This window comes from Taudactylus pleione, unplaced genomic scaffold, assembly GCF_031769625.1.
Source record: "Taudactylus pleione unplaced genomic scaffold, aTauple2 ptg000194l, whole genome shotgun sequence".
Lineage (NCBI taxonomy): Eukaryota > Metazoa > Chordata > Amphibia > Anura > Myobatrachidae > Taudactylus > Taudactylus pleione.
The window spans coordinates 226,765-253,025 of NW_028284596.1; the positions used below are offsets into that span (position 1 = coordinate 226,765).

At 49.7% G+C, this 26,261-nt stretch overlaps 1 protein-coding gene across 1 annotated transcript in view; it reads right to left on the reverse strand.

Moving 5' to 3' along the window:
• The window catches only part of PLEKHG4 (pleckstrin homology and RhoGEF domain containing G4), a 129,698-nt gene extending 106,621 nt beyond the window's left edge, over nucleotides 1-23,077 (reverse strand). Inside the window, exon 1 of the mRNA XM_088476781.1 lies at nucleotides 22,913-23,077. Coding sequence (XP_088332907.1) covers nucleotides 22,913-23,077 — 165 coding nt within the window. The remainder of the gene's footprint in view (nucleotides 1-22,912) is intronic.
• Between the last annotated feature and the right edge of the window lie 3,184 nt (nucleotides 23,078-26,261).

The window sequence follows — 26,261 nt, forward strand, 5'->3', positions numbered from 1 at the left end:
GGCCCCATTGACATCACAAGTGATGTCAGTGGAGAGATTCCGGCTCTGTTAGAGCCGAAATCTCTCTGGGTCTTGCGATGGACGAGACCCACAAGGGTCTCGTCGCAAGCCCGATGGTCGCGATGGTCTTGACCATCGCGACCATCTTCCTGGCCGCTCGCTATAGCTGTGGGTGGTCACCCACAGCTATGCGAGCGGCCAGGAGGCCGTTCAAAAAAAAAAAAATGACCGGCCCTGATTCAGAGCGAGCGCTCTGTCAGAGCGTCCGGCTCTGAATCAGGCCCTCTATTCCATCCTATGAACACAATACTCAGCATGGGGGGAAAGGTTACAAAAATGTAATGTTATTTATATACGAAGGACGGGACGGGCCCATGAATTGTATCACTTGGCACTTATACAAAAATGCATTAATGACAACTTCCCGAAAGGAAAGATCCCGCGGTGATAACGGTGATGTGGTCACTCTGTATACAGCAGCGAATGTCAAACAGGAAATATAAGTGCGCAGGAAAGATAATAAGGCGAGGCGTGACGGACGCTCTCCGGGAGGGGAATTATCCTGGAGTAAGAGGGACAATTACAGAGGATCCCAGGTCTTTATGGAAAATACAGAAGCCTTTTGGAGAAAAGCTCTATTTAAATAAGCATTATTATTATCTCATGCATATGTGTTGTATAGGATTTAAGATGTTAAATAATTTTATGTCTAATCAACAAATATCTAATACATCCAAATCCTGATGAGCAAATCAATCACAAATCTGATTGTATTGATTTGGTGCCTTCTAGTTGCTTGTTTCAAATGAAACGATCATTCAGCGGAAATGCTCTAGGTTAGAGATTAGAGTTGTTATATATGTGAGGTGGATTATTTTTTGTATATTTTTTTACAAAATCAGATTGGTGGACAAACAGGTTGTCCACAAATCTAAGTTTGTGCTGTGACATGTTTGTTCAGTGGTTTATATATTAGATTGGTCAGGTGTAATTGTATGGGGTGGGGGGGATGTAGGACTGTATAACTATACAGCTGGCCACAGGCAATACAATGCGATTGCCGGAAGGATCGTATTGGGCATATTGGACAAATACGTCAGGCGCCAAATTGCATAGGTCCAATGGGATTTAAATGGAAACTACCCGAGCACACTTTCCCTATGGGCTGGCTGACCACCCCACACGAATGTCTATAGGAACTGGATGTTCTGCCAGATAGAGTCCTATCCAATCGGATTGCTAGCTACATGTTTTACACTAGGGATGGCCATCAGAAAACGGTGGAGATGCTTTTGCCACTTGATGCCGGGATTGCGATGGTTTCCACATTCGCATGCTCCCTTCTGATGGCTGCTGACGTAATTTCTGCTGCGTATACCAGGAAGACAAAACTCTCTGGGAGCGATTCAGACCCGGTCGCAATCAGGCGTTTGCTCGTTAGCTGCCAATGTTTAAGTACTTTGCAAGCGATCACTCGTAGCACACCAAAGGCCCGCAAGCTTGAGTGACATTAGATGCCATTAAGTGGTGTTGACGGGTGAGTGGTTGTGTGAACGCAGGCGTTTCAGAGTGTCTAAACGTCGTTTCATGGGCGTCCATAATTAACACGCATCATCAGCATTCACGTGACAGGGCTGGATTAAAGTCAGCAGCACTCGCAGTGCTTGCAGTAGCCTCAGGTCTACCTTAGAAGTGTGAATGGGTCCGATGGTGCACGATGGTACCGATGTTCCCCTTATGTAGCGGCGTCTCACCGTTCGCTCGTTGAGGGAGGTGGGTGGACTTTAGTAACGGATGGGCGTCTGCATGTTTGTACAGCGAGTGCCTCTGCGATTGCATATTTGCATACACATGCTACGTCACGCACCAAGCAATCGCTTGTTAGCAAGCGGGTCTGAATCGCCCCCTCTGTCCGTAGCAAGACTCCTTGGCACTTGTGCAAAAAATAGCTTTCCATGGCGCATGCCCTGTAGCATACCATTGATGGCGATAATTATATGCCACCGCCAGGCATGTTGCAATGCCCCAAACTCTTCCCTTGCGCCTTGCCTAAGGCCATCCCTGTTTTACACTGAGGTGACTTTATCCTGTCGTAATCCTGAACCTTAGAGTCTGGAGGGTCCTGTAGGCAATGTATTTTCAGTCCGAGGCCTGGGGATCACAGCTCACTGAGGGATAGCAGCCTGGCCTGTGCACACACGTGGTTCCATGGCACACCTGGTGTTTGAAGACTGCTCACCCATCCTCCAGGTCAATGGGATTGTGTTTTTTATTATTTTCTTTTCTATTTTGGAGCGACATAATTGTCAAGAGAGGTTACCTAGGCTCACCCGTTCAGACAAACAATCTTTGCCATCGTCACCTACCAACCGATTTAAACAAGAAACAAAAAGCCATTCATATCTCAGCAGCTTAATGGTCTGTTTACCTTCTACTGGCAGAAAGGTGGATTAGTGGGCTGGTTTCCCGGTTTCTCACAGGCTGGGCTGCCGTGCCCACAGAGTTGGCATCTTAATCAAGTCTACATCCTTTTAACCTCTTCTACGGCATCTACCCATATATGTAGTATACGTTTCATGAGGTTATTGCAAAATGCATCTAAACTGCATATTTAAATGACTGAATACGAGCTAAAGGATGAGATGGCAATCACGGTAAAATGACAAAAGCAGGTTAGAGTAACTTGGGCCCTCAGTCACTAATGGATGACTGCTCTCTGCATACTATGTGAGTTACTGAATGGATTTTTGTCACTAATTTGCTATGAAGTGGACACCCAGGTCTTTCACCACTGCCCCAGGATTGCAGATGGAATTGCAGATTGAAGTCAGCTGCAGGGAACAGTCCCTGGAACATGTCAGACAAACCCCTTGGACCCCCTTAGGGGCGGGAGACATGCAAAATGTGCTGCTGTAAAATAAACAGCTCACATGTGTAGTAATCCCAGCACTATGACTGCTGTTCCCGGGACCTGTGTTCTGTGGTGTCAGACAACACAACCTAAAGGCGCCTGCGGGAACGGCCTGTCTTGTGTGTTATAAAGCTATGGCATCATTATGCTATAGATCCCCCTCAGTGTGAGTGCAAGCAAAGTCTCACTATCCTGCAATCGTGGTTAGATATGATCTACTATATTTATCCATGCTTGAGAGGTGGATAATGTTGACAATACCTGGGTCCTTGTGTACTTTACGGACTCGGGCCCTGATTCAGAGATGGACGCTCTGAAAGAGCGCTCGCTCTGAATCTGGGCGTTTTTTTTTTTTTTGTGCGGCCCACCCACAGCTATAGCGAGCGGCCAGGATGATGGTCGCGATGGTTAAGACCATCGTGACCATCGGGCTTGCGATGAGACCCTTGTGGTAGGGTCTCGTGGCCGAAAGCCCCAGAGAGCTTCTGGCTCTAATAGAGCCTGAAGCTCTCCCACTGACATCACTGGTGATGTCAGTGGGGCCGCCCCCAAATGGTAGGTGTGCCTTCGGGCACGCCTCCGTTTGGCCAGCCACCCCCCCTGCCTGCCTACCAAACGGGTCGAGCTGTCAATCATCATCAACTGCTCGCCCCCTTTGGTGCAAGACCCGGAGCAACAGAGCACCCGTCGCTAGCCGGGTCTCGCGCATGCGCACGACAGAGCCAGCTCCGTCGTGCGCATGCCCAGTGGGCAAACATCGACCCGGTTGCGAGCGCTCAGCGCTTGCGGCCGGGTCTGAATCAGGCCCTCATTGCATACAGAACCCAAGTGTCCTACACCCATTGTTATTATCCATCATGGTAATGTCTAAATCCCCTTCACGGAGAGGACCCTGACGTCATCAGCCAGTGTCCAGCATCATTCCCTACCATCCAAGTGGGCATAGAGGGGGAATATAAGCGTGGCGAGCGCAGCGAGCCCGCGGGGGTCCTACTTTCTTCTTCAGGTGGGGACAACTTTCGGTACTTGTGTACGTAAGTACCATTTAAAACATTCATTGGGTTCTCTCTGCAATGAGACCGTAAAGTACACAAGTACCAATACCTGCATTGTTTTAATATATGCAAATTACAAATGAATTCAAAAGGTATTTACTAATGTGCGCACGTTTTTTTTCTCCTCTGTCCGAAGCAATGTTTTAAAGTCTACCAAAACATCAAATGAAATAAGGTTGGGTTAGCAGGGAGGGCAGACTCTGCCCCGCGCTCACAAGTCCAAACGCAGCTGCATCCCGCGATTTGTAGCAAACTGCGTACGTTGCTGGTGCATATGCATCTTACATGACTTTCTGTGCACATCTTAGTCTTTTCTCAGCGGCTGAATGGGTGTCAGTGGGCGGATGTGGGGGCATTTGTACGTCAGAGATGTGTCCTGTGGGCACTTTGTGCATATGTACAGGGCACGCTCATCTTCTGCAGGGAAGTAGTCGGCATCCCGGCACCAGAATCCCGACCGCTGGTATCCCAATGGCAAATATTAGGGTTAGGGGGAAGCTGTGGGGGTGGAGAGTTAGGGTTAGGCTGCGGGAGGAGAGGGTTAGGGGGAGAGTTAGGGTTAGGCTGCGGGAGGAGAGGGTTAGGGGGGAGTTAGTCTGTGGGGGTGGAGAGTTAGGGTTAGGCTGCGGGAGGAGAGGGTTAGGGGCAGGGTTAGGCTGTGAGGGTGGAGAGTTAGGGTTAGGCTGCGGGAGGAGAGGGTTAGGGGGAGAGTTAGGGTTAGGCTGTGAGGGTGGGGAGTTAGAGTTAGGCTGCAGGAGGAGAGGGTTAGGGGTAGAGTTAGGGGTTAGGCTGTGAGGGTGGAGAGTTAGGGTTAGGCTGCGGGAGGAGAGGGTTAGGGGGAGAGTTAGGGTTAGGCTGCGGGAGGAGAGGGTTAGGGGGAGAGTTAGGGGGTGGAGAGTTAGGGTTAGGCTTAGGCTGCGGGAGGAGAGGGTTAGGGTTAGGCTGTGAGGGTGGAGAGTTAGGGTTAGGCTGCGGGAGGAGAGGGTTAGGGGGAGAGTTAGGGGTTAGGCTGTGAGGGTGGAGAGTTAGGCTTAGGCTGCGGGAGGAGAGGGTTAGGCTGTGAGGGTGGAGAGTTAGGCTTAGGCTGCGGGAGGAGAGGGTTAGGGGGAGAGTTAGGGGTTAGGCTGTGAGGGTGGAGAGTTAGGGTTAGGCTGCGGGAGGAGAGGGTTAGGGGGAGGGTTAGGGTTAGGCTGTGAGGGTGGAGAGTTAGGGTTAGGCTGCGGGAGGAGAGGGTTAGGGGGAGAGTTAGGGTTAGGCTGTGAGGGTGGAGAGTTAGGGTTAGGCTGCGGGAGGAGAGGGTTATGGGGGAGTTAGGGGTTAGGCTTTGAGGGTGGAGAGTTAGGGTTAGGCTGCGGGAGGAGAAGGTTAGGGGGAGAGTTAGGGGTTAGGGTTAGGCTGTGAGGGTGGAGAGTTAGGGTTAGGCTATGGGAGGAGAGGGTTAGGGGGAGAGTTAGGGGTTAGGGTTAGGCTGGAGAGTTAGGGTTAGGCTGTGGGAGGAGAGGGTTAGGGGGAGAGTTAGGGTTAGGCTTAGGCTGTGGGAGGAGAGGGTTAGGGGGAGAGTTAGGGTTAGGCTGTGAGGGTGGAGAGTTAGGCTTAGGCTGCGGGAGGAGAGGGTTAGGGGGAGAGTTAGGGGTAGGCTTAGGCTGCGGGAGGAGATGGTTAGGGGGAGAGTTAGGGTTAGGCTGTGAGGGTGGAGAGTTAGGCTTAGGCTGCGGGAGGAGAGGGTTAGGGGGAGAGTTAGGGTTAGGCTGCGGGAGGAGAGTTAGGGTTAGGCTGTGAGGGTGGAGAGTTAGGCTTAGGCTGTGGGAGGAGAGGGTTAGGGGGAGAGTTAGGGGTTAGGGTTAGGCTGGAGAGTTAGGGTTAGGCTGTGGGAGGAGAGGGTTAGGGGGAGAGTTAGGGTTAGGCTTAGGCTGTGGGAGGAGAGGGTTAGGGGGAGAGTTAGGGTTAGGCTGTGAGGGTGGAGAGTTAGGCTTAGGCTGCGGGAGGAGAGGGTTAGGGGGAGAGTTAGGGGTAGGCTTAGGCTGCGGGAGGAGATGGTTAGGGGGAGAGTTAGGGTTAGGCTGTGAGGGTGGAGAGTTAGGCTTAGGCTGCGGGAGGAGAGGGTTAGGGGGAGAGTTAGGGTTAGGCTGCGGGAGGAGAGTTAGGGTTAGGCTGTGAGGGTGGAGAGTTAGGCTTAGGCTGTGGGAGGAGAGGGTTAGGGGGAGAGTTAAGGTTAGCATGCTTACCTTATCCTGTCAGGATCCCGTACCTAACTCCTGCTGCACCTAGCATGGGGTAGGTGTAAATGCTGTTACTAGTGATGATGTTTGCGCTCATGGACGGAGGGCTGGTGCGTTTGTAAAGATCCATATGACTCAGGATACAGCCATTTAGTTCCATAGGAATTTCCACCACATTACGTGCGAATCAGAATGCGGTCCAGAGAAAGCAAAATCTGCTCCCGTAAGGTACCATAAAGCCGACCATAAATGTAACAGTCGCTCACGTGTAAATTGTCAGATTCGCCGTTTTGACTCACACTTTGCAGGATTGTAAAATAGTTTTAGCGTGAATGATCGCTTCATGCATTATAACATCGCTGGACATTGGTAATGTAAATACACACATCATTCTCGGTTACGTTAGCGATCAGTTCAGACCTCTGATCACATTTAAGACCTGATTATGAGTTGGAAGCAAAGCAAGAAAAGCAAGTAACTGTGCACCTGGGTAAAGCCATTCTAAATATGGCCACGATTACTCCGTAAGTAAGGGATCGTGGCTGCACCACCAGAGGGGCGTGTCCAACTTACGATGGGTGTGTTCACTAATTGCTAGAGGCGTGTCTGTCTAATGCATCTGAAACAAGGCCAAGCCCAACCCCTCTCCTGGTACCATACACTGTGTAGCGTATGGAGGCATGGTGATTATCGGACCATCACCCGTCGCTCTCCATCACTACCTTCACCTTCCTTGAGACTCACCGTCACCATTTATCTTGCACAAAAAGTTCCACGCTAAACGGGCTGGGACTGGTAGTCTGGCAACACCTGGAGGACCACAAGTCGCCCGCCCCTGAAGTCAGCCGGCAGTTGGAAAGTCACCGTTGTACATTATCAATGGCCCGGCCAGCGACCTCTCTTGTCTTCTGTGCATCTCACCATGCAAACGTCCTTTATATTTACTCCCATGTCCCAGCACTATGTATAAATAGCTGTGTACTGCAGGAGCGCTGCCAGATGATTAGGAAAAGACTGGCACGTAAGTGTGACATTTCTCAGCCCCCCCCCCCCCCCCCAGATACACTTCATGGCTTGTTTGTCCTCTCTTATTTGCTGACACAATGGAGAGAAGAGTTGTTGTCGGCCCCTTCCAGACCTAACATGATAAAATGACCCTTTTATTCCTACATTGAATAAGTTACATGGAATGGGGGGATATCAGCCCCAGCCTCTCCTGCAATTCGGCAACGCCAACGACTTTGCTTTTAGTCAGTAACAGAGTTTTATTTCCAACAGATCCCATTAGAGAAGGCCCGTCGCCTGCACATACAGGCAGCCATTTTATTCATGACACTTCAGCCTGTCCATCGCTAGGACATACCGGAGTTTTCTTGCAAATATCGTGCCCTCTGTGGTCCATGGGGGCGGCTTCAGGTAAAACGAGGCTGTGATTTTACAGGTAGCACCTGGCAGCCTTATCCTTCATCGCTTATGCCTGAAACCTTTCCAAGAGAAGCGCCAGAGGACTCGGAGACCTCCTCTCATTGTCAGCTAAATCCCTTGTTTTATATTCAGATCCTAACATCTGCAAACATTGGTCCGTCATTATATTTATCCAGGTGGGGCCCTGAAACAGGCCGAGGCTCTGAGACCGCAAACACGACAAATAAAAGAATTTGCTATTACGCCAGGGCCCGAGCTGTGAATCTCTGGGCAGGAACTCACACCAGCCATGCAGGAATTAACTCTTTCCACCACCTTATAAAGTGACTCTATACACAACACAGTGGGCCGGCTATTTAAATTAAGGGCTCGCTCTTTGCGGTCTGTGGACGCCTCTATGTCTGAGCGAGCGTTGGAAAAATGAGCTCGCTATTTTCTAAAGACGCCCCTTTTCCGTTCGCCTCATACGTCATCTCCGCTATTTATTAGATTAATCGGGAACATCGAAAGGCATCTGAACTGCTCGCAGTTCTTGTGGTAGGATTTACTTGTGCTATCACTGCGAGCAGTTCAGGCTAAAAGACAACCAAGTGACGTGGTCGATGACGCTGCTTTGTTAATTATGCAATCCCATAAAACGCCGTTTTGACCGTTAGGCACGCCTGCGTTGGGATCTCCACTCCCCGTTTTTAAGCACCTTCCCCTGTTACCACCCACAAACGGTACATTCTGTCACTCAAATTAGCAGCCCCTCACTGTTTTACGAGCGCACGATTTCCGACCGCAATGACTGGTTGGCGCATGCGCATTATGACCCATATGCATGCGCAGTTGTGCGAACATCGCTCGGAGCGAACGAGCAGCCGTTTACGAGCGGCTCTGAATCAGGCCCTGTAATCTGTTCACTCATTTGAGAGCGATGTTATATACTGACTGCCGTCTGTTGCTCGGTCTCAGAGATAGCCGCGTTGCGTTCTGTGGGCCTGATTCACTACGGATCGCTATTCTGCTTATACCCACGCAGCGCAGTTGCTAATATCAGCGGTGATATGTACATGTGTGCATACGCATTGCGATCGCAGCCTAACATCAGGACGCCCACTTCCCCATACATCTGTACACTTGGCCAACACAGCGAAACAATCGGTAACATCGGACCCATACGCACAGGTAAGGCAGATCAGATCTCACTCAGGAATTGCTAACTTCAGCGCACGCTATGAGGCCTCAGACTGCATATGGTATCGCTGTGGATAATTTATGCACGCCCCTGCAACGCCATCCTGACCAGGGCCGGCTCTAGGGGGTTCGACCTGAGCGGTCGCACAGGGGCACCACCCATAGAGGGCGCACCCCTCCCCAACATCCTGATTTCAGCGGGACATTACTGTCCCGCTGTTCCACCCGTAGGCCGAAGTGGCCCGCGGGTGGTTAAATCGGGAGGTTGGGGACCCCCCCACTGCCGCAGCTGTGCGGCGGAGCCGGACTCCGGAGACTCTGAATGGATGCCGCGCGCATGCACGCTGCATCCATTCAGTGACGGGAGAGGGGCTAGGGGAAGCCCAGCTAGTGAGGCTCCCCCCAGCCTGACGTTATTTGGAGGTGGACACGCCTCCTAATAACGTCACATAAGTAGCGTGGCGTATGGTAATTAGGCCACGCCCCCATTTTCGGTTGTGCTTTGCGAAGCCGCGCGCGAAGATAGGGGCGTTCTGGATGGGGCCGGCACAGGGTGCTCCGACCCCTGGACCCAACGCACTGGCACGGCTGTAATCGCGATAGCTAGTTCACGCACCGACATGCGTATGCATGCGCTGTACGCAACAATTGGCCAAATGCGCGCGTATAAGTAACTGCGATCCTTGCTGGATCAGGCCTTGTATACAGAGAGGAAAGAGAATTAGAGATTACCTGTTGACATTTTGTTTAAAATAGACAAACTGAGAAAAACGTTTCTGCCAGTAAATGGGGGAAATGTATTTATTCCTCGATAGCCAGTGACTTCCACAGAAACATTATAATTATCTACATTTTATTATCCAGTATTGCTATTATTAAGTATATATGATACACCATATAATCCACAGTGCAGTACAGTACGGTATACTATAATACAGATCCCAAAAAAATAAATTTATACTGAAACAAGAGACTGTGTCCATATGAGCTTGCAATCTAGTGCGATCTAAAGAAGAGAGACGTAAGAATTGACAGTAGTGTCACCAAAGCTTTCATTAACTCCTAAGTCTCCATTTGCCTCAATATTAAAATAAACCATATTTCCATGGAGAGTTTTTGTAGAGAGTCAGTACAATCAGCATCATGGTCTTGCCCGTTACAATCAGTGATTTGTTATAGATTAATCCCCAACAATATCATTTGCATGGATCAGGTCTAAAGTCACCAAATGAACAGAACCCTATCTATCCATGAATACTGTATGTATATTAGTAGTCATACTAGTAGCAAAAGCCAAGAATATAGATCAACACTGCCTCTACTGACAGAACTGGGGTACTACATGTATTGTATGTTTAATCTCCACACAGATTTTCCAGTGTTATTATATCATTCTGTAGTAAATATGAACTTCTCCTAAGCTGAACATTATTTTCCCAGTTGTGAACTATACAGCAAGAGAATGATGTACATTAGACACATTAGGTATGTGGACAAGGATAAATGAGAAAACAAAACAGGGCCTGCGATCTTATGAATTCTCTGCAAAGTGCTGCGGAATATGTTACACTATATGGGCGGAATTCAGTTGTTTTCGCGGCCCGCATCTCCCATCTAAAGTGACAGGAGATCGCGGGCCGCTATACAATTGTCCAAGATTTTCGTACAGATCGCGCCCATAGAGGTCAGGTTTAGCTGCTTTACGCAAAGTGCTAGGCACGATCGCAAAAAGTGATGTTTGGGCGCCCAAACATGTCACTTTTCGCACATTTCAGCTCTCATCCCCCAGGGGCTGCGAGCTGAAATGTAGCGCTGGCAGCTCATCGTGCCCGACAGGAGCAAGAATTGAATAGCTCCGTCGGGCGCGATAGGGGCTGGAAGAATTGAATTCCGCTCTTTAAATGCTAATCATTTTCACTGGGGGCGATTCAATTCAACACGAATTGAATAGCGCCGGGAGCGATCTCCCAGAGCTATTCAATTCAGTGCACTGTGTGGTCGGAGAATGCCGGTTACCGTGCCTTAACAAGGGTGTTAAGGCGCGTTAACCGGCATTCTGACCAAAGTGCCGGGCGCGCGGCTGTTAGCGCCGCACTAAGCAGAAAAACAGCTGTGCGCATGCCACTTCGGTCGGATTTCTCCTCGCATCCCCAGGGGGGTGCAAGAAAAAATCGTTAGCGCGCCCAAACAGCGGACTGAATTGAATAGCTGCGGGAGCTCGCGTCGGCGCTATTCAATTCGCATTGAATTGAATCGCCCCCACTGAAAGATCTTTTCATTCAATGCTTTGTGCACAATATAAATGTTATATAGTTTATCTTGGGCCTCAGACCTGGGCGGATGTGCAGAGTTTGTAAATTAGGATTGTGCAATGTAACTGTCCCATGTGCGGCAATACAATTATCTTTTGTGTATTAGGCCGTAATAATGTTATATTTCTGTGTTGTTTTTTTATGAAGCCTTATGTGCGGCACACGGAGCAGCAATTGTAAGAACCTATCCAATATGGCGGCTTTGTGAGGTAATAATAGTCTGTGCGCAGGCGTGGGCCGTATAACATTACTGCACTCGCAGACCTGAGAGGACCTTGTATATTATAGCTATGTAATGTCCGGGAGGCGTTAGTCATCCTGGTAGTCGGGATGCCGACGCTTACATTATTGCGGGGAGGGTTAGGTCCTAGGGGGGAGGGTTAGGTTTAGGGGACAAGGGGGGGTTTAAGTTCAGGCACTAGGGGGGGGGTTAGGGTTAGGCACCACAGAGAGAGGGTTAGGGTATTGAGAGGGGGAGGGTTAGCATATGAAACAAGTGTCAGTATGTTAAACCTGTCAGGATCCTGGCATCGGGACTCTGACTGCCGACAACCCAACTGTCTGCATTTCATACCCAACCCGTAATGTCCACCCAGCAACCATGGGTCAACCTCTTGTTTTAGGGTTGTACACAACGGGGAGATGCACCGGGCCTTGGAGAATGATAAAGTACCAACCAATCAGTTCCTAACTGTCATTTTTCAAACACAGCCTGTAAAGTGACAGGTGCTGATTGGTTAGTAACTTATTTATAGATCAAATAACCGTACTGGGGCTCATATAAACAAGCCATAAATTATTATTTAAAAAGAAAAAAATGGGTATGTTACATTGTGCTATTACTTTATTTTCTTGCATACTGTACCACGGTCTTAGCTATTGTTTATTATGCTGTTTTCAACATTTTTTTAATGCAGTATTTCATATTAATTTTGAGGAAAAATAATCCTCATTTCATTTTTTTTTTATTTAGAATAAATGTAAAAGTTCTTTTATCAGTTACAGAACTAATAATCAGAAGACAACACAGGTAGGTGAGGAGATGGCAGCTTTGCTCCTTAATAATATCTGTGCAATGTGGAATACAATACAGCCCCGCCATAATACCCTGTACAATGTGTGCAGTATCAGGTACACTACGCGCGTCCCTGCAATAAATGAAAGCAGAATAGGCCATAGGGGTCACCGCTACATTGGGGGAAGGGGATGCGGCAAGTTACCGCCCAGGAGGTTAGACGTCCTTGTCCCTGCTGGAAAGGGCAGCTCTGTCTATTTTGTCTTGTTTTAACCAAAGCCTCTGTTGTCTATTGCCCTTGGTGTCAGCACAAATCTGATGCATGGATATACAGTTACTGAGTCTGATACACAAAGCAGAGCCAATCTGTGTCATATCGAAGGGCAATGGAGGAAAAAAAAGCAATTGTAGTGAAAATATCCAAAAGTATATTAAAATCATATGAATGGTGGTAAAGCCAGTGTAAGTATCTCTATAGGGAAAGTCTGTATCCATGGGCCAGAGGGAAGTCGGCCGTGCGCAGAACTACATGCGGATACCCAGGCACGTGTACCTTTTGTACAGGTCTCTGTGATTGGGCCACCCCAATCCGTACACTTGCTTTGATATCCGTCATCATTATCGGTGTGCACCTGCATTTATATCCCTGGTGCAAAAGATTACCACTCTGCAACTCCTTCAACACGTCCCATAGACGGCCAGTAACGCCCCTTCAGCTGCAAGTGGAGATGCGACTGAGTTACGTATAACTGCGTCTGAAAGAGCGCTCGTTCTAAATCAGGGCGTTTTTTTTTTGTGCGGCCTCCTGGCCGCTGGCATAGCTGTGGGTGACCACCCACAGCTATAGCGAGCGGCCAGGTTGATGGTCGCGATGGTCAAGACCATCGCGACCATCGGGCTTGCGACGAGACCCTTGTGGTAGGGTCTCGTGGCCGCAAGCCACAGAGAGATTTCGGCTCTAACAGAGCCGGAATCTCTCCACTGACATCACTCGTGATGTCAGTGGGGCCGCGCCCAAATAGCAGGCGTTCTCCTCAGTTTGGGCAGCCACTCCCCTGGCCCGCCCACCAAAGGGGACGCGCTGTCACTCAACATCGACAGCACGCCCCCTTTGTTGCGAGACCCAGAGCGACGGAGTGCCCGTCGCTATCCGGGTTTCGTGCATGACGGAGCCGACTCCGTCGCAGTGGCAAACGCAGGATTTCTAGAGGGGGGTTTCCAAATGCTTAATTTTAGAGTGAGTGTGGCCAGTCCATGAAGAGGGCATAATTAGTAACCAGCTCTAATAAGCGTCATACAAAGTGTATTGCGTGTAATAATTCCAGCATATACAGGGCCAGAGATCACAGTAACCCATTAGATATGAGTAGGCAATCCTGCCTGAGCTGAATGTATTTATTTTAGATGTGGGCACCGTTCTAGACTATTGGAGCAAGTTCGGGAGCCTGGGAGCAGCAGAAGGACCTAGCACTGCCCTGTACATATATGTACATATTGGGCTCTAAAGCAGTGCATCTCTAACAGTGCATGTTTTCCAGATCTTCTAGTTGGTGCACAGGTTTTTTTTACTAGCTAATACATGTTAAAAGATCCACAGGTGGTGCTAATTATTTCATTTGTGATACTGAGAAGAACATGCAGCACTAGTAACAATCTATTATATTACTATTTCTATTGTGGTCATGGTTTGGGCTGGGGAGGGGGGTTTCCAGGCAGACGGAAACCCCCCCTGCGCTTGCCTATGCGTCGTGCGCATGCGCTCTGGCCCACCATCGACCCGGTTGCGAGCGCACATCGCTTGTGACCGGGTCTGAATTAGGCCCATAGTTGTTTGCGCTCAGTTCTGGAGCATACGCAGTTTCTGCAAAACTAACTTGTGTTCAACATGGCAACACCTGTTATATATATGTACTTGGCAACAACGCGTGGCCACTGTCACTCATGGAAAGAAGAGATGCAATATGCTGCAACACAGAAGTCAGGGACAAGTACGGAACAAAAGGGTGACCTTGCGTGTCCTCTATGTCCTGTCACTAACGCCAGATCCTCCTGAGACAATGGCTGTCTGACATCACTGATAGCAATTGTGTTATTTCACTGCGATAAGGCCGTATTTATCATGCACAGGCCCGAATCCGTCCCGCTGTGTTTATGTGCTGTTCCTGAGGGCCTGTTAACAGGGCCCAGACACTATGGGCCTGATTCAGAGCCGGACGCAAGTGGCTGCTCGTTCGCTCCGAGCGATGTTTGCCCAACTGCGCATGCGTACGGATCGTAATACACATGTGCGAACCAGTCAGTGCGGCCGAAAATCGTGTGCTCGCAAAATAGCGAATGCCTGCTATTTTGAGTGACAGAATGAGGCGTATGTGGGTGGTAACGGGGGAAGGTGCTTGAAAACGGGGAGTGGAGATCCGATCGCGGGCGTGCTTAAAGGTCAAAACGGGCATTTTATGGGTGTGCATAATTAAAACTTCAGCGTCATTGACTACGTCACGGGTTTTTTTTTTGCCAGAACTGCTCGCAAAATTGTGGTAGCAAAAACCAACCACAAGAATAGCGAGCAGTTCATACGCTGTTCGATGTACTCGATTAATCTAATAAATAGCGGACATGACGTAGGATACAAGCGGCCAGGGGGCGTTTTTCTTCAAATACGTCCGCAAGTTTGGTTAGCTCGTTCAGACCTAGAGGCGTGAACAGACCGCAAAGAGCGAACGGTTGATTTGAATAGCCACCCCTATTTTCAGGACGAGCGAGCGCTAATTGCGTCCGTCTCTGAATCAGGCCCTAAGGTGGAAGAAAGTTACATAGTGATGGGACATTTTTGCTTTTTTGCTACCAAAACCACGAAGCAAGCCGCACATCGATTTTACGGTGTTGCGTTTACAGACTGTGACGTGGACGCACACCAGACGAGCAGGCGAACCTTCCACCTATACACATCGGATACAGCCATTTTTGTACAATGAGACTGACCCCTCTGAATTCACCGGAAGCAGCACTATCACGGAGGCACCAATGAGGTCACTGGTTCACTGTATTATTTATTATTGGTTCACCACACAAAATGGCTGCCTCAGTAATGTCATCAGTTCCTGCTGCTAACTAAAGTACAGTATGCCAGTGCAGCTGAAAACATGGCTACCAGTTCATCCACTATGCATAGGCAGCGAGGGCGCTGTGCACCTCCCACACTAAATTAAATATATATTTACTAGACCATATGTATGGGTGCAGTATATAATATGTAAAGAATTGAACTGCTCTTGTGTGGTTACGAAATCCCTTATTTGTAAATTGTTGATGTATCAAGCAGTGAAAATGTGGAGATGTGGACCAGCGGAGAAGTTGTCTATATCAACCAATCAGCTTCTACCTATCATTTTCTAGAATGTACTTTATAAATGCTACCTCAAAGCTGATTGGATGCTGTGGGCAACTTCTCCACTGGTCCAGTTCTCCACACTTTTCACTGCTTGATACATCAACCCCTAAATCTCTGCGTGCCGCCTGAAATACAGGCGCAATGGTGCAAATTGCGTCAACACCAAAGAGGATCGTGCTCTGCTCTTTCGACCGTTTTGCGCTTTGCGAGTGAAGCCCGTGTCGTGTCGGAGTTGTGGTGCCGTGTGACACCTGGGGAGTGTCAGGGAGAGGGTTAAGTCCCCGGCAGACTAGTAATAACAAGTAGCAGTTACCGGTTATATGATCGATGTGACGTGGAGCCGCACTGAGGCAGAAAGAGGATTAGTAATCAGCCTTGGCACTAAGACCTGGCAATCCTCCCACCTAGGCTACAATTACTTGCAGGTTATATAATAATGGAAGCCTGGAACACGGGTCTGAGGTGTAGTGGGAGCATTAGATAAACATACATCTAATAATACATGTAATAATAACCTGTCCTGCATAGACAGTAACAGGACACTTATTATTACACCATGCTGGCTGGACACACAGGGCCTAATTCAGACCCGCTCGCGAGCGCAGGACGCTCGCAAGCGGGTCGATGGTGCCCTAATGCGCACGACGGAGGGAGCTCCGTCGTGCGCATGCGCGAGACCCGCTTAGCGACACCCAAGGTGTCGCTCCGGGTCTTGCACCATAGTGGACGTGCTGTCGATGGTGACTGACAGCACGCCCCCTTTGGTGGGCGTGCCAGGGCGTGGCTGCCAGACGGAGGCGTTCCCATGGGAACGCCTACCGTCTGGGTCCGGCCCCACTGACATCACTAGTGATGTCAGTGGGAGTGATTTTGGCTCTGATAGAGCCAAAATCACACCAGGACTTGCGGCCATGAGACCCTTCCGCAGGGTCTCGTCGCAAGCCCGATGGTCGCGATGATCTTGACCATCGCGACCATCATCATGGACGCTCGCATAAGCTGTGGGTGGTAACCCACAGCTATGTGAGCGTCCAAGAGGCCGCTCCATTTTTAGGTAGGAGGGCCCTGATTCAGAGCGAGCGCTCTGGTCAGTGTCCGGCTCTGAATCAGGCCCACAGGCCCCTGCATGTGCTCTCTGTACAGCACTCCTGAAACTCTCCTGCTCCCCAGGGCAATAACAAACAAACTTCCCTATACTGGTCCCAGTCCAAGCAAGGACACAGGGGGAGATATATCAAACTTTCTAAATAGGTCAAGTGGAAAGTTTAACCCATAGTAACCAATCATTGCTAGCTATCATTCATCTGGTGCATTCTACGAAATGTTAGATATAATTTGATTGGTTGCTACTTGTCTTCTATAGATGGTTTGATAAATCTCCCCCAAAGTGTGAGCAGGCGCATATAAAAGAATGTGTGGTCACAAGTGGTGGCGGGGAGCGGGACCAGTCAAGCCAAGCAAAGGGGAAACGTAATTTTTGGGGGCATAATCACACCTTGTTGCGTAAGCTAAGGGCGTACCTAGCACTTCCTAAGCACTAGGTCACCCCTAAAACTCTTCTCTTCCCTAATAGGAACTTTGAATTACCGAGCACACCAGATACGGATGTGAACAGGGGATATGCCTCCCAAATTTGCCGCAGCCAGGACCGAGGTGCAGAGTGGTGGGACTGTCCCCTCATATCAGGATTGTCCCTACTAAATGGGGACAGATGGGAGTTACGCAGTGACGCAATGACCTGCTTTACGTTATCTTCAATGGCTATCCACATTCAGGTGATTATAATATATTGTGTTGTTCATGCTCTCCCAAAACTAATATCAAAAACACTTGTGTAATCTTCTGACTAGCTTCAGTCTGTGCTTCCTAGTCGTGTATTTATATCATCAGAGCTCGGCATATGAAGAGGCCATGCAGTACACAGCTCCACCACTGGGGGACCAGTGCGCCGCTGATGAAAGCTATAGCAGAGGACGACCCTGGCTCTCAGGAAATGTATTGAAAAAGCAGCCCCCATATTTTCCTGTCAGTAAGAAAACAGAGTGAGATCAGTAAGGAAAAAATTATCCTGAAATTGCAAATGGTCAGGAAAAAAAAAAACCATCTTCCCCATAGTTGGCAGCCGTGAAACCCACACGTTTTTCTCATTTCCAGCTGCTGTCGCGGGTTAATCCGTAAATCAACATCTCTCGGCGCTGCAGAGCTTCCTCATCTTTCTGCACAAGCGGTCGTAGCTCCTATCTCTCCCAGAGACAGGTTTCCTCTCCCATCATATCAATAGGTTTGTTTTCATTACATTACAGCCAGATCAAAATACAGTTCAGTGTATGGGGGGTGACGTTTAGCACAACCAAAAAGAGAAGTTTTGTCTGTATGTGTTGATGGCGCTCCTGCTCTTTGAGTCAGTCGGCTGGGTGTGTTTTGGCACCGGGAATAGATGCCTTTTATTCTGACATCATTCTGCCCGGCTGTACGGCTGCTTGATAAACAGCTCGGCTCACTCATATCGCAATAGGATTGCTTAACGGTATTGATAACCGCAAGGGTCACTGACAGCTGGGCACCGGGCTATTAAAGAAATAAATGTTAAGCCTTCTTGGCATCCCATGTGGACAGTGCTCTATAGGTAGCTGTTGTATTTGTATGTTGCTAAATATGAATTTAAATGTTATTACTACGCTGTTTTTACACGTCATTAGGGGGGGCAGTTACCGCCAGAATCCCTAACATTTCCTCTATAGAAGCTACTATCACTGAAGACCACAGAGGCACCCAACTGACCGGCGGTGTCCAGGTGTTGTGCCGACTTCTGACATCAGACTTTGCAGGACTTTCATCGCTATCGGTACAATGCTGGTCAGGCCTGGCTGACGCTGGGCAGTTCTCTCACGCTAAGGGTTAACTTTCGACAGGGTCCTAGATATCCAGCTCCTAAAATAATAATGCCCTTTTGTTGTGCCAAGTGGTAACCCCTTTGATCTTTGTCAAGTTCTCTGAATTGCCTGTAGCCAACCAACACAGGGGCCTGCGGGAGAATGCCATACTGAGAGTGCAAAGCCATAGCCCCCCCCCCGGTAAGCAGGTGTCCAACTAGGCAAGGTGTCGTTATATCAAAGCCTGACCCTGCTGAAGCCACACCAACATCCAACGCAGGGACCAGACCAGGATTAAAAAGGGGACCTCTCCCCACCAGCTCCCTCACTTCTCTTTGGAACAGCAGAGCGTGGGACTCAGCAGTCGGATCATCCCTACAATGGGACTCTGTGAATATAGCTATGTGTATGGTTGTTTAATGATTCTTTGTAAGGTGAAATTAATTCCAGTTATTCCTTATGACAGTGTAAATTCTGTGTTATTGTATATTAACAGTACAGTGCATTTGTACCGTCCACCAATTGCCTAAGTGATTCCGAACCATCTAGAACAGTGGTCAGGGAACAGGGGTAAATTACCCCACATGGGGTAAAAATGAAATTTCTGGGGGTAATGGACGGACAGCCAGGCATGCATATGAATCATTCTATAATATAGAATGATTCATATGCATGCCCGACTGTGCCGCAGGGAGGCTCTAAGCCGGACGCCCGCTGAGATGTTATTACCAGCTAGCGCCCGGCTCCTTCCCTGCAGCGCCACGTTAACCAGAGGCTGGAGTTCTCTTCTGAACTCCAGCTTCCGCCTCTCCCCATGCGCACTATGGGAGAGACGTCATGACGTCTCTCTCATAGTTCCGAGGAGCAGCCAGGCGAACAGGACGGCGGCGGATGCAGGAGCGGGGATTAAGGTGAGTGGTTTTTTTTTTGTACAAGCGGCACTACAGGGCCATTATATGGGGGCACAACTACAGGGGCATTATATGGGGGCACTACTACAGGGGCATTATATGGGGGCACTACTACAGGGGCATTATATGGGGGCACTATTATATGATTTCCTTCAATTCAAATCAAGGGGGTAACGTCGGCGTATCTAAATATATTTTGGAGTAAAAGGTAAAAAAGTTCCCTGACCCCTGATCTACCAGGTGTCCTTAGCAGTAGAGGCTTCAGAGGTGGGGCCGCAGCCCACTCCAAAATTCAAATAGGGGAGCAATGCCAACTGCCACCCCAAACGCTGCCAAACATTGCTGGCAGTTGGTGTGGCTCCCATATTTGAATTTTGGACTGTGCTGTGGCCCCACCTCTGAAGCCTCCACTGACCCTTACTCTGCACATAACGGGTCCTGATGGGCAGACCAGCTTATTAATATTTCATATCTTTATAGAACACCACAGGGTGACTGTCTGGGCAAACGGATGTAAAACTTTACGCACCTTGGAAGCGGTGGAAATTTTCTGTACCCCTGCAACCTGGCACAAAAGGGGGGAGAGAAAATTTTAAAGGGGGTGGGGCTTAATGGTAGACTGCGGTATGATATTTCGGAAAGGCAAAGGACGCTTGTAACAAACAACAAAATGGCTGTAATGAGGACCATTCAACTACTACTTTGTTCACAGTTTTTCTCTGCAACAGTTTGTTCAAATGTTCCCCAGAGTAATACAATTTTACACAGCATTTATACCATTATCCTAATGATAGCTTTCCTTTCCTGCCCACTAGTCAAAACCATTTAAACTTGTTATTTAACGGCAGGGATACAAAATGCATATCAACAAATCAGTACCGAAAATAATATTACAGAACAAAAAGGTCAAATAATAACTGAGTATTAATTCCCTCATTACATCATATTTCCATGACTTCACCCCCATTTACAATGAGCCATTTGTGATGTAACCGAACACCAGGCGAGTTGCAGGCTCAATTATAGCAGGGAACCAGGCAATTAGGGGTCAGTGATTCAGCAGCTATCCCCGCAGTGTGTTCTCGGCTACAGCGTTTGTGGCTCGGGGGAACCAGCCAGGAAAATGTCTTTACTGAGTACAGCATCCGAGGACCTCTCTCATGAGAAGACTCTCAGTCCTCTGGGGAACAGTGTAAATTTAAATCGGTTTTTGCTCCACTGAACTTCAGAGAAACATGGAGTCTAGTTATGAAGCCTAGATTTCTTGAGGGCCATTCGTGTCAGGCCAAACTAAAAAACATCTCTGTTGTATAAGGGGGTCCTATTTCTGTCTTTGGTGGACAAGGCTACATCTTAGCACCTACCGAAGTAGGATCTCTGCGGTGATCAACGCGGCAATTCATCGGGACGGCGTTTATCAGCACCAGCCTCTCTAGGGCACCGCAACTGAAACAGTAACTATCATTTTCCTTTGTACAAGGCTGCCCATTGCCGGCTCCTGGCTTCCATCCGTTCTACATTGGGAAAACTATTATCAACTGTACCATGACACTGAGCCGCCTTCTAGGTACGGGAAACTTTCTACTCACCGCAAAGCTGGCATCAAAGATTAGTGGGTTTGGTTGATGGTGCAGCTCTCACTCTCTTACCAGGGCCTAAACTTAGGCAAAGGCCTTTAAATTTGGAGACATTTGGCAATAAAAGTTACTCTGAATGAAGTAGTTTTAGATGACAAATATTGCAGAGTTTTCACTACATTCATTCCAGTAACCGAAAGCAATCCTGTAAAATACATCATGTAGCGGCTTCAGTGCATGGTTTGCGTACGTCATATAACGTAATGGATACATTATATTTGGGATAAGCCATCGTTGGTGAGAAGCCTGTTTCCCGCGGTAACTCTCTGTCACATGGATAACAGTGGACATGTCTACCTTGAAGAGTCCAGAAATCAACTGGGCCTAATCAGAAGCAGGGCCGGGTATGAACACGCAGGTTACGCACCATCTCTTTTTATTGTGACATCACAAATCAAACTTCCTGCACACCCCTCCCCCCATACACCAGTCACAGAGAAACTGCGGCTTGGAATGTTTTGTCAACATTCATACTAATGACATGAGCATGTCGACACTGCTGTCATGCTGACCTGCTCAGAATGATGACAAAACAGTGGGTCCCGGTGGTGCGGCGATTACTTACCTCCGTTTGGTGGAATCAGGTGATGTAGTGTTCTGGTACGCTAACCCCTATCCCTAGCCTCCACCAACAGCCTAACCCTAACCTTCTCCCCCCTTCTACAGCTTAACCCTAATGTTAGCATTCCGTCCGCATTTCACATTCTATTGTCTACAATGACATTATGAGTGTCAATATTTTGTAACAATACAGTGAATTATAATAATGAAAATACAGGGTGATAAAACGACAAACTAGGTAGGAAGCGGACAAGGGCGAAGGTTGGGAAACGCACTGTATCGTAAAGGCATATATTAAATATGGACTTCGGTGGTCTTTAGGGCGCCATGTGATGCTCTGGCTACCGAGCAAAGAAGAGTCAAGCCTTCCATTGTTAATGACTAAGCCATATATAATGGCACAGGGAATAAAAGGAATCACATATCACCATAGAGGGCACCTGGTTCAAACCCCAGAATGCATCCTGTGAGGGAGAATCCACTGTAGAGCTTCCACTGTAGGGCGCCCACTGTTCTGTAGAGCTTCCACTGAAGGGCGCCCACTGTACTGTAGAGCACCCATAATTTTGGAACAGAAAACTATGACACCTATGGAGACTTTTGTTTGATCTAAAATTATTCCACCCATCTATAACTAATAAAGAACTAGCTTTTAGCGGGATTTACACCCTTACTTGTCCTCTGGTCCTATAGCAGAAACTCTTGGCCAACCCTAGACCAGGCTATATAGAGGTCTGCCAGAGAGATGGCGGTAAATAATTAATTCTTCCTCAGACCAGTATCTAATACCCTAATATCTATCAAACAAAAGCACAGAGTCTGACTTCCATGATGATGGACAGAAAGAGGACAGCGGGTCCACATATCCGCACATGTGAGGGTCATATACCTCTAAGGACTACAATCACTTACATACTATATTTCCCTGGCTAATAGCTGACAAGGAGGAGTTACCAGGTGCATAATTGGGATCTCAGCCTTTCCTGGGCCCAGCCAGGCAGATATATACAATGACAACATTCATAGAAAGGGTCCCCACCCCCTGAGACAGCTGCTGAGATCATCAAACACGTCCAGGCTTCACAACAAATAGCCCTGTGTAACAAGTGGGGGATTCCTATAGGTGAGCAAACACCGTCACTGTAACCTCCCATTGACATACCTACATGACATGCGTCACCCGATCATCATCCAACCGTAGCAGCAGCAAAATAATAACCCACGTAATAATCAAGTAATAGAAAAATCCTCTGTGCTGCACACTTGGAGCAAAGTGAATGACTCTCCTGCAGAGCTTACAATTCACTGTCTGAAAAGTGTTTTCATGAAACTCTGCCACAGTTATGGATCTATCTAGTAATGATCATAAGAACCATAAATGCATGATGATGTATAGAAAGTGTATATTAAGTCATGCACATTATACCTTCAGTATCCACAGGGCAGTGACAGCTTCCCAGAGTCCCCAGACTTCAGGCACAGAGACTCCTGGCGATCCGGCACAGCTCAGACACTGAGAGCTGACATTACACCAGCAGCAACTGTGTAACTGGAGAGGGAACCTCCTCTGTAATAATTGCAGCACTGACATGAATCAGAGGCAGCTCTCACCCCCCTCATCTACACACACTGCCTGCCTTTCCTGGCTCCTACTCAGCCCTCTGTCCAGGGATATTGCAGGAGTGGGGCACGCAGCCCTCTGCCCAGGGACACTGCAGGAGGGGGGCACTCAGCTCCTTGCCCAGGGGCACTGCAGGAATGGGGCACTCAGCTCCCTGCCCAGGGACACTGCAGGAATGGGGCACTCAGCTCCCTGCCCAGGGACACTGCAGGAATGGGGCACTCAGCTCCCTGCCCAGGGACACTGCAGGAGGGGGGGCACTCAGCTCCCTGCCCAGGGACACTGCAGGAGGGGGGGCACTCAGCTCCCTGCCCAGGGACACTGCAGGAGGGGGGGCACTCAGCTCCCTGCCCAGGGACACTGCAGGAGGGGGGGCACTCAGCTCCCTGCCCAGGGACACTGCAGGAGGGGGGGGCACTCAGCTCCCTGCCCAGGGACACTGCAGGAGGGGGGGCACTCAGCTCCCTGCCCAGGGACACTGCAGGAGGGGGGGCACTCAGCTCCCTGCCCAGGGACACTGCAGGAGGGGGGGCACTCAGCTCCCTGCCCAGGGACACTGCAGGAGGGGGGTTATCACTGTAGCTACTACAATAAAGGAAACATGGCTTAAGGGAAAGATGTTGGACTGTAAAGTGATTGTTAAACTTTCATCCCAAAGTGTTTCAAAGTTGCAAACCACCACAAATCGCCGAAATGATACAGTCACAAATTGTCAGCATTTTGAAGATTTTTTCACAATTTCTGCAGAGTGAAATATCGTGGAAATCGTGAAAAAAACGCAGCAAATCTCTGGAATTGAGAAAACCGCAGCAAATCATAGAAATTAGGAAAATTGGCAGTGTGGTGAAAACCTCTGCAAATCGTGGAAATTCAGAAAATCAACATAGATCACTGGCGGAGTGAAAACCGCTACAATCATGGGAATTGAGAAAACCGCCGCAAATCCTTGGCATTATGAAAACCTCCGCAAATAGCAAGAATTGAGTGAATCAACGCAAATTGCCAGCGGAAAGAAACTCGCTGCACATTGCCAGCAGAGTGAAAACCGGGCAAACCGCAGGATTTAAGAAAACTGCCGCAACTCGCCGGCCGTGTGAAAACCAATATACTAGTTAAATTATATTTTATAACTGAGATTTTTTTTACATTTAACTCTTTATGATTGTAGTCTTGTTTATCACAACAGTGAAGGTGTCATGAAGATAATGAATTATGACATAGGTACATTGGCAGATGTCACATCGTAATAAAGATGGAAGTGATGGACTTAGATAGAACATCTGTAAAAGTTACAGATTCTATTTAAACCCCATTTTATATGAATCAGCATCCCGGCGCAGGAATCAGCAACCCAGCCCAGGAATCAGCAGCCAGAGCGGAAATAAGCAGCCAGGCGCAGGAATCAGCAGCCCAGCGCAGGAATCAGCAACCCAGCCCAGTAATCAGCAGCCCGGCGCATGAATCAGCAGCCAGAGCAGGAATCAGCAGCCAGAGCAGGAATCAGGAGCCCGGCGCAGGAATCAGCAGCCAGAGCAGGAATCAGCAGCCCGGCGCAGGAATCAGCAGCCAGAGCAGGAATCAGCAGCCAGAGCAGGAATCAGCAACCCAGCACAGGAATCAGCAGCCTAGCACAGGAATCAGCAGCCCGGCACAGGAATCAGCAACCCTGCACAGGAATCAGCAACCCTGCACAGGAATCAGCAGCCGGCGCAGGAATCAGCAGCCCGGCGCAGGAATCAGCAGCCCGGCGCAGGAATCAGCAGCCCGGCGCAGGAATCAGCAGCCTGAGTAGGAATCAGCAACCCAGCACAGGAATCAGCAGCCCGGCGCAGGAATCAGCAGCCCGGCGCAGGAATCAGCAGCCCGGCGCAGGAATCAGCAGCCCGGCGCAGGAATCAGCAGCCCGGCGCAGGAATCAGCAGCCCGGCGCAGGAATCAGCAGCCCGGCGCAGGAATCAGCAGCCCGGCGCAGGAATCAGCAGCCCGGCGCAGGAGTCAGCAGCCCGGCGCAGGAGTCAGCAGCCCGGCGCAGGAGTCAGCAGCCAGAGCAGAAATCCGCAACCCAGCACAGGAATCAGCAGCCAGACCAGAAATCAGAAACCAGAGCAGGGATCAGCAGCCCGGAGCAAGGATCAGCAGCCCGGAGCAGGGATCAGCAGCCCGGAGCAGGGATCAGCAGCCCGGAGCAGGGATCAGCAGCCCGGAGCAGGGATCAGCAGCCCGGAGCAGGGATCAGCAGCCCGGAGCAGGGATCAGCAGCCCGGAGCAGGGATCAGCAGCCCGGAGCAGGAATCAGCAGCCCGGAGCAGGAATCAGCAGCCCGGAGCAGAAATCCGCAACCCAGCACAGAAATCAGCAGCCAGAGCTGGAATCAGCAGCCCGGCGCATGAATCAGCAGCCAGAGCAGGAATCAGCAGCCCGGCGCAGGAATCAGCAACCCAGCGCAGGAATCAGCAGCCCGGCGCAGGGATCAGCAGCCCGGCGCAGGGATCAGCAACCCGGCACAGGAATCAGCAGCCAGAGCAGGAATCAGCAGCCCGGCGCAGGAATCAGCAGCCCGGCGCAGGAATCAGCAGCCAGAGCAGGAATCAGCAACCCAGCACAGGAATCAGCAACCCAGCACAGGAATCAGCAGCCCGGCACAGGAATCAGCAGCCAGAGCAGGAATCAGCAGCCCGGCGCAGGAATCAGCAGCCCGGCGCAGGAATCAGCAGCGTGGAGCAGGAATCAGCAGTCGGCGCAGGAATCAGCAGCCCGGCGCAGGAATCAGCAGCCCGGCGCAGGAATCAGCAGCCCGGCGCAGGAATCAGCAGCCCGGCGCAGGAATCAGCAGCCCGGCGCAGGAATCAGCAGCCCGGAGCAGGAATCAGCAGCCCGGAGCAGGAATCAGCAGCCCGGAGCAGGAATCAGCAGCCCGGCGCAGGAATCAGCAGCCTAGCACAGGAATCAGCAGCCAGAGCAGGAATCAGCAGCCCGGCGCAGGAATCAGCAGCCAGAGCAGGAATCAGCAACCCTGCACAGGAATCAGCAGCCAGAGCAGGAATCAGCAGCCCGGCGCAGGAATCAGCAACCCAGCACAGGAATCAGCAGCCAGAGCAGGAATCAGCAGCCAGAGCTGGAATCAGCAGCCCGGCGCATGAATCAGCAGCCAGAG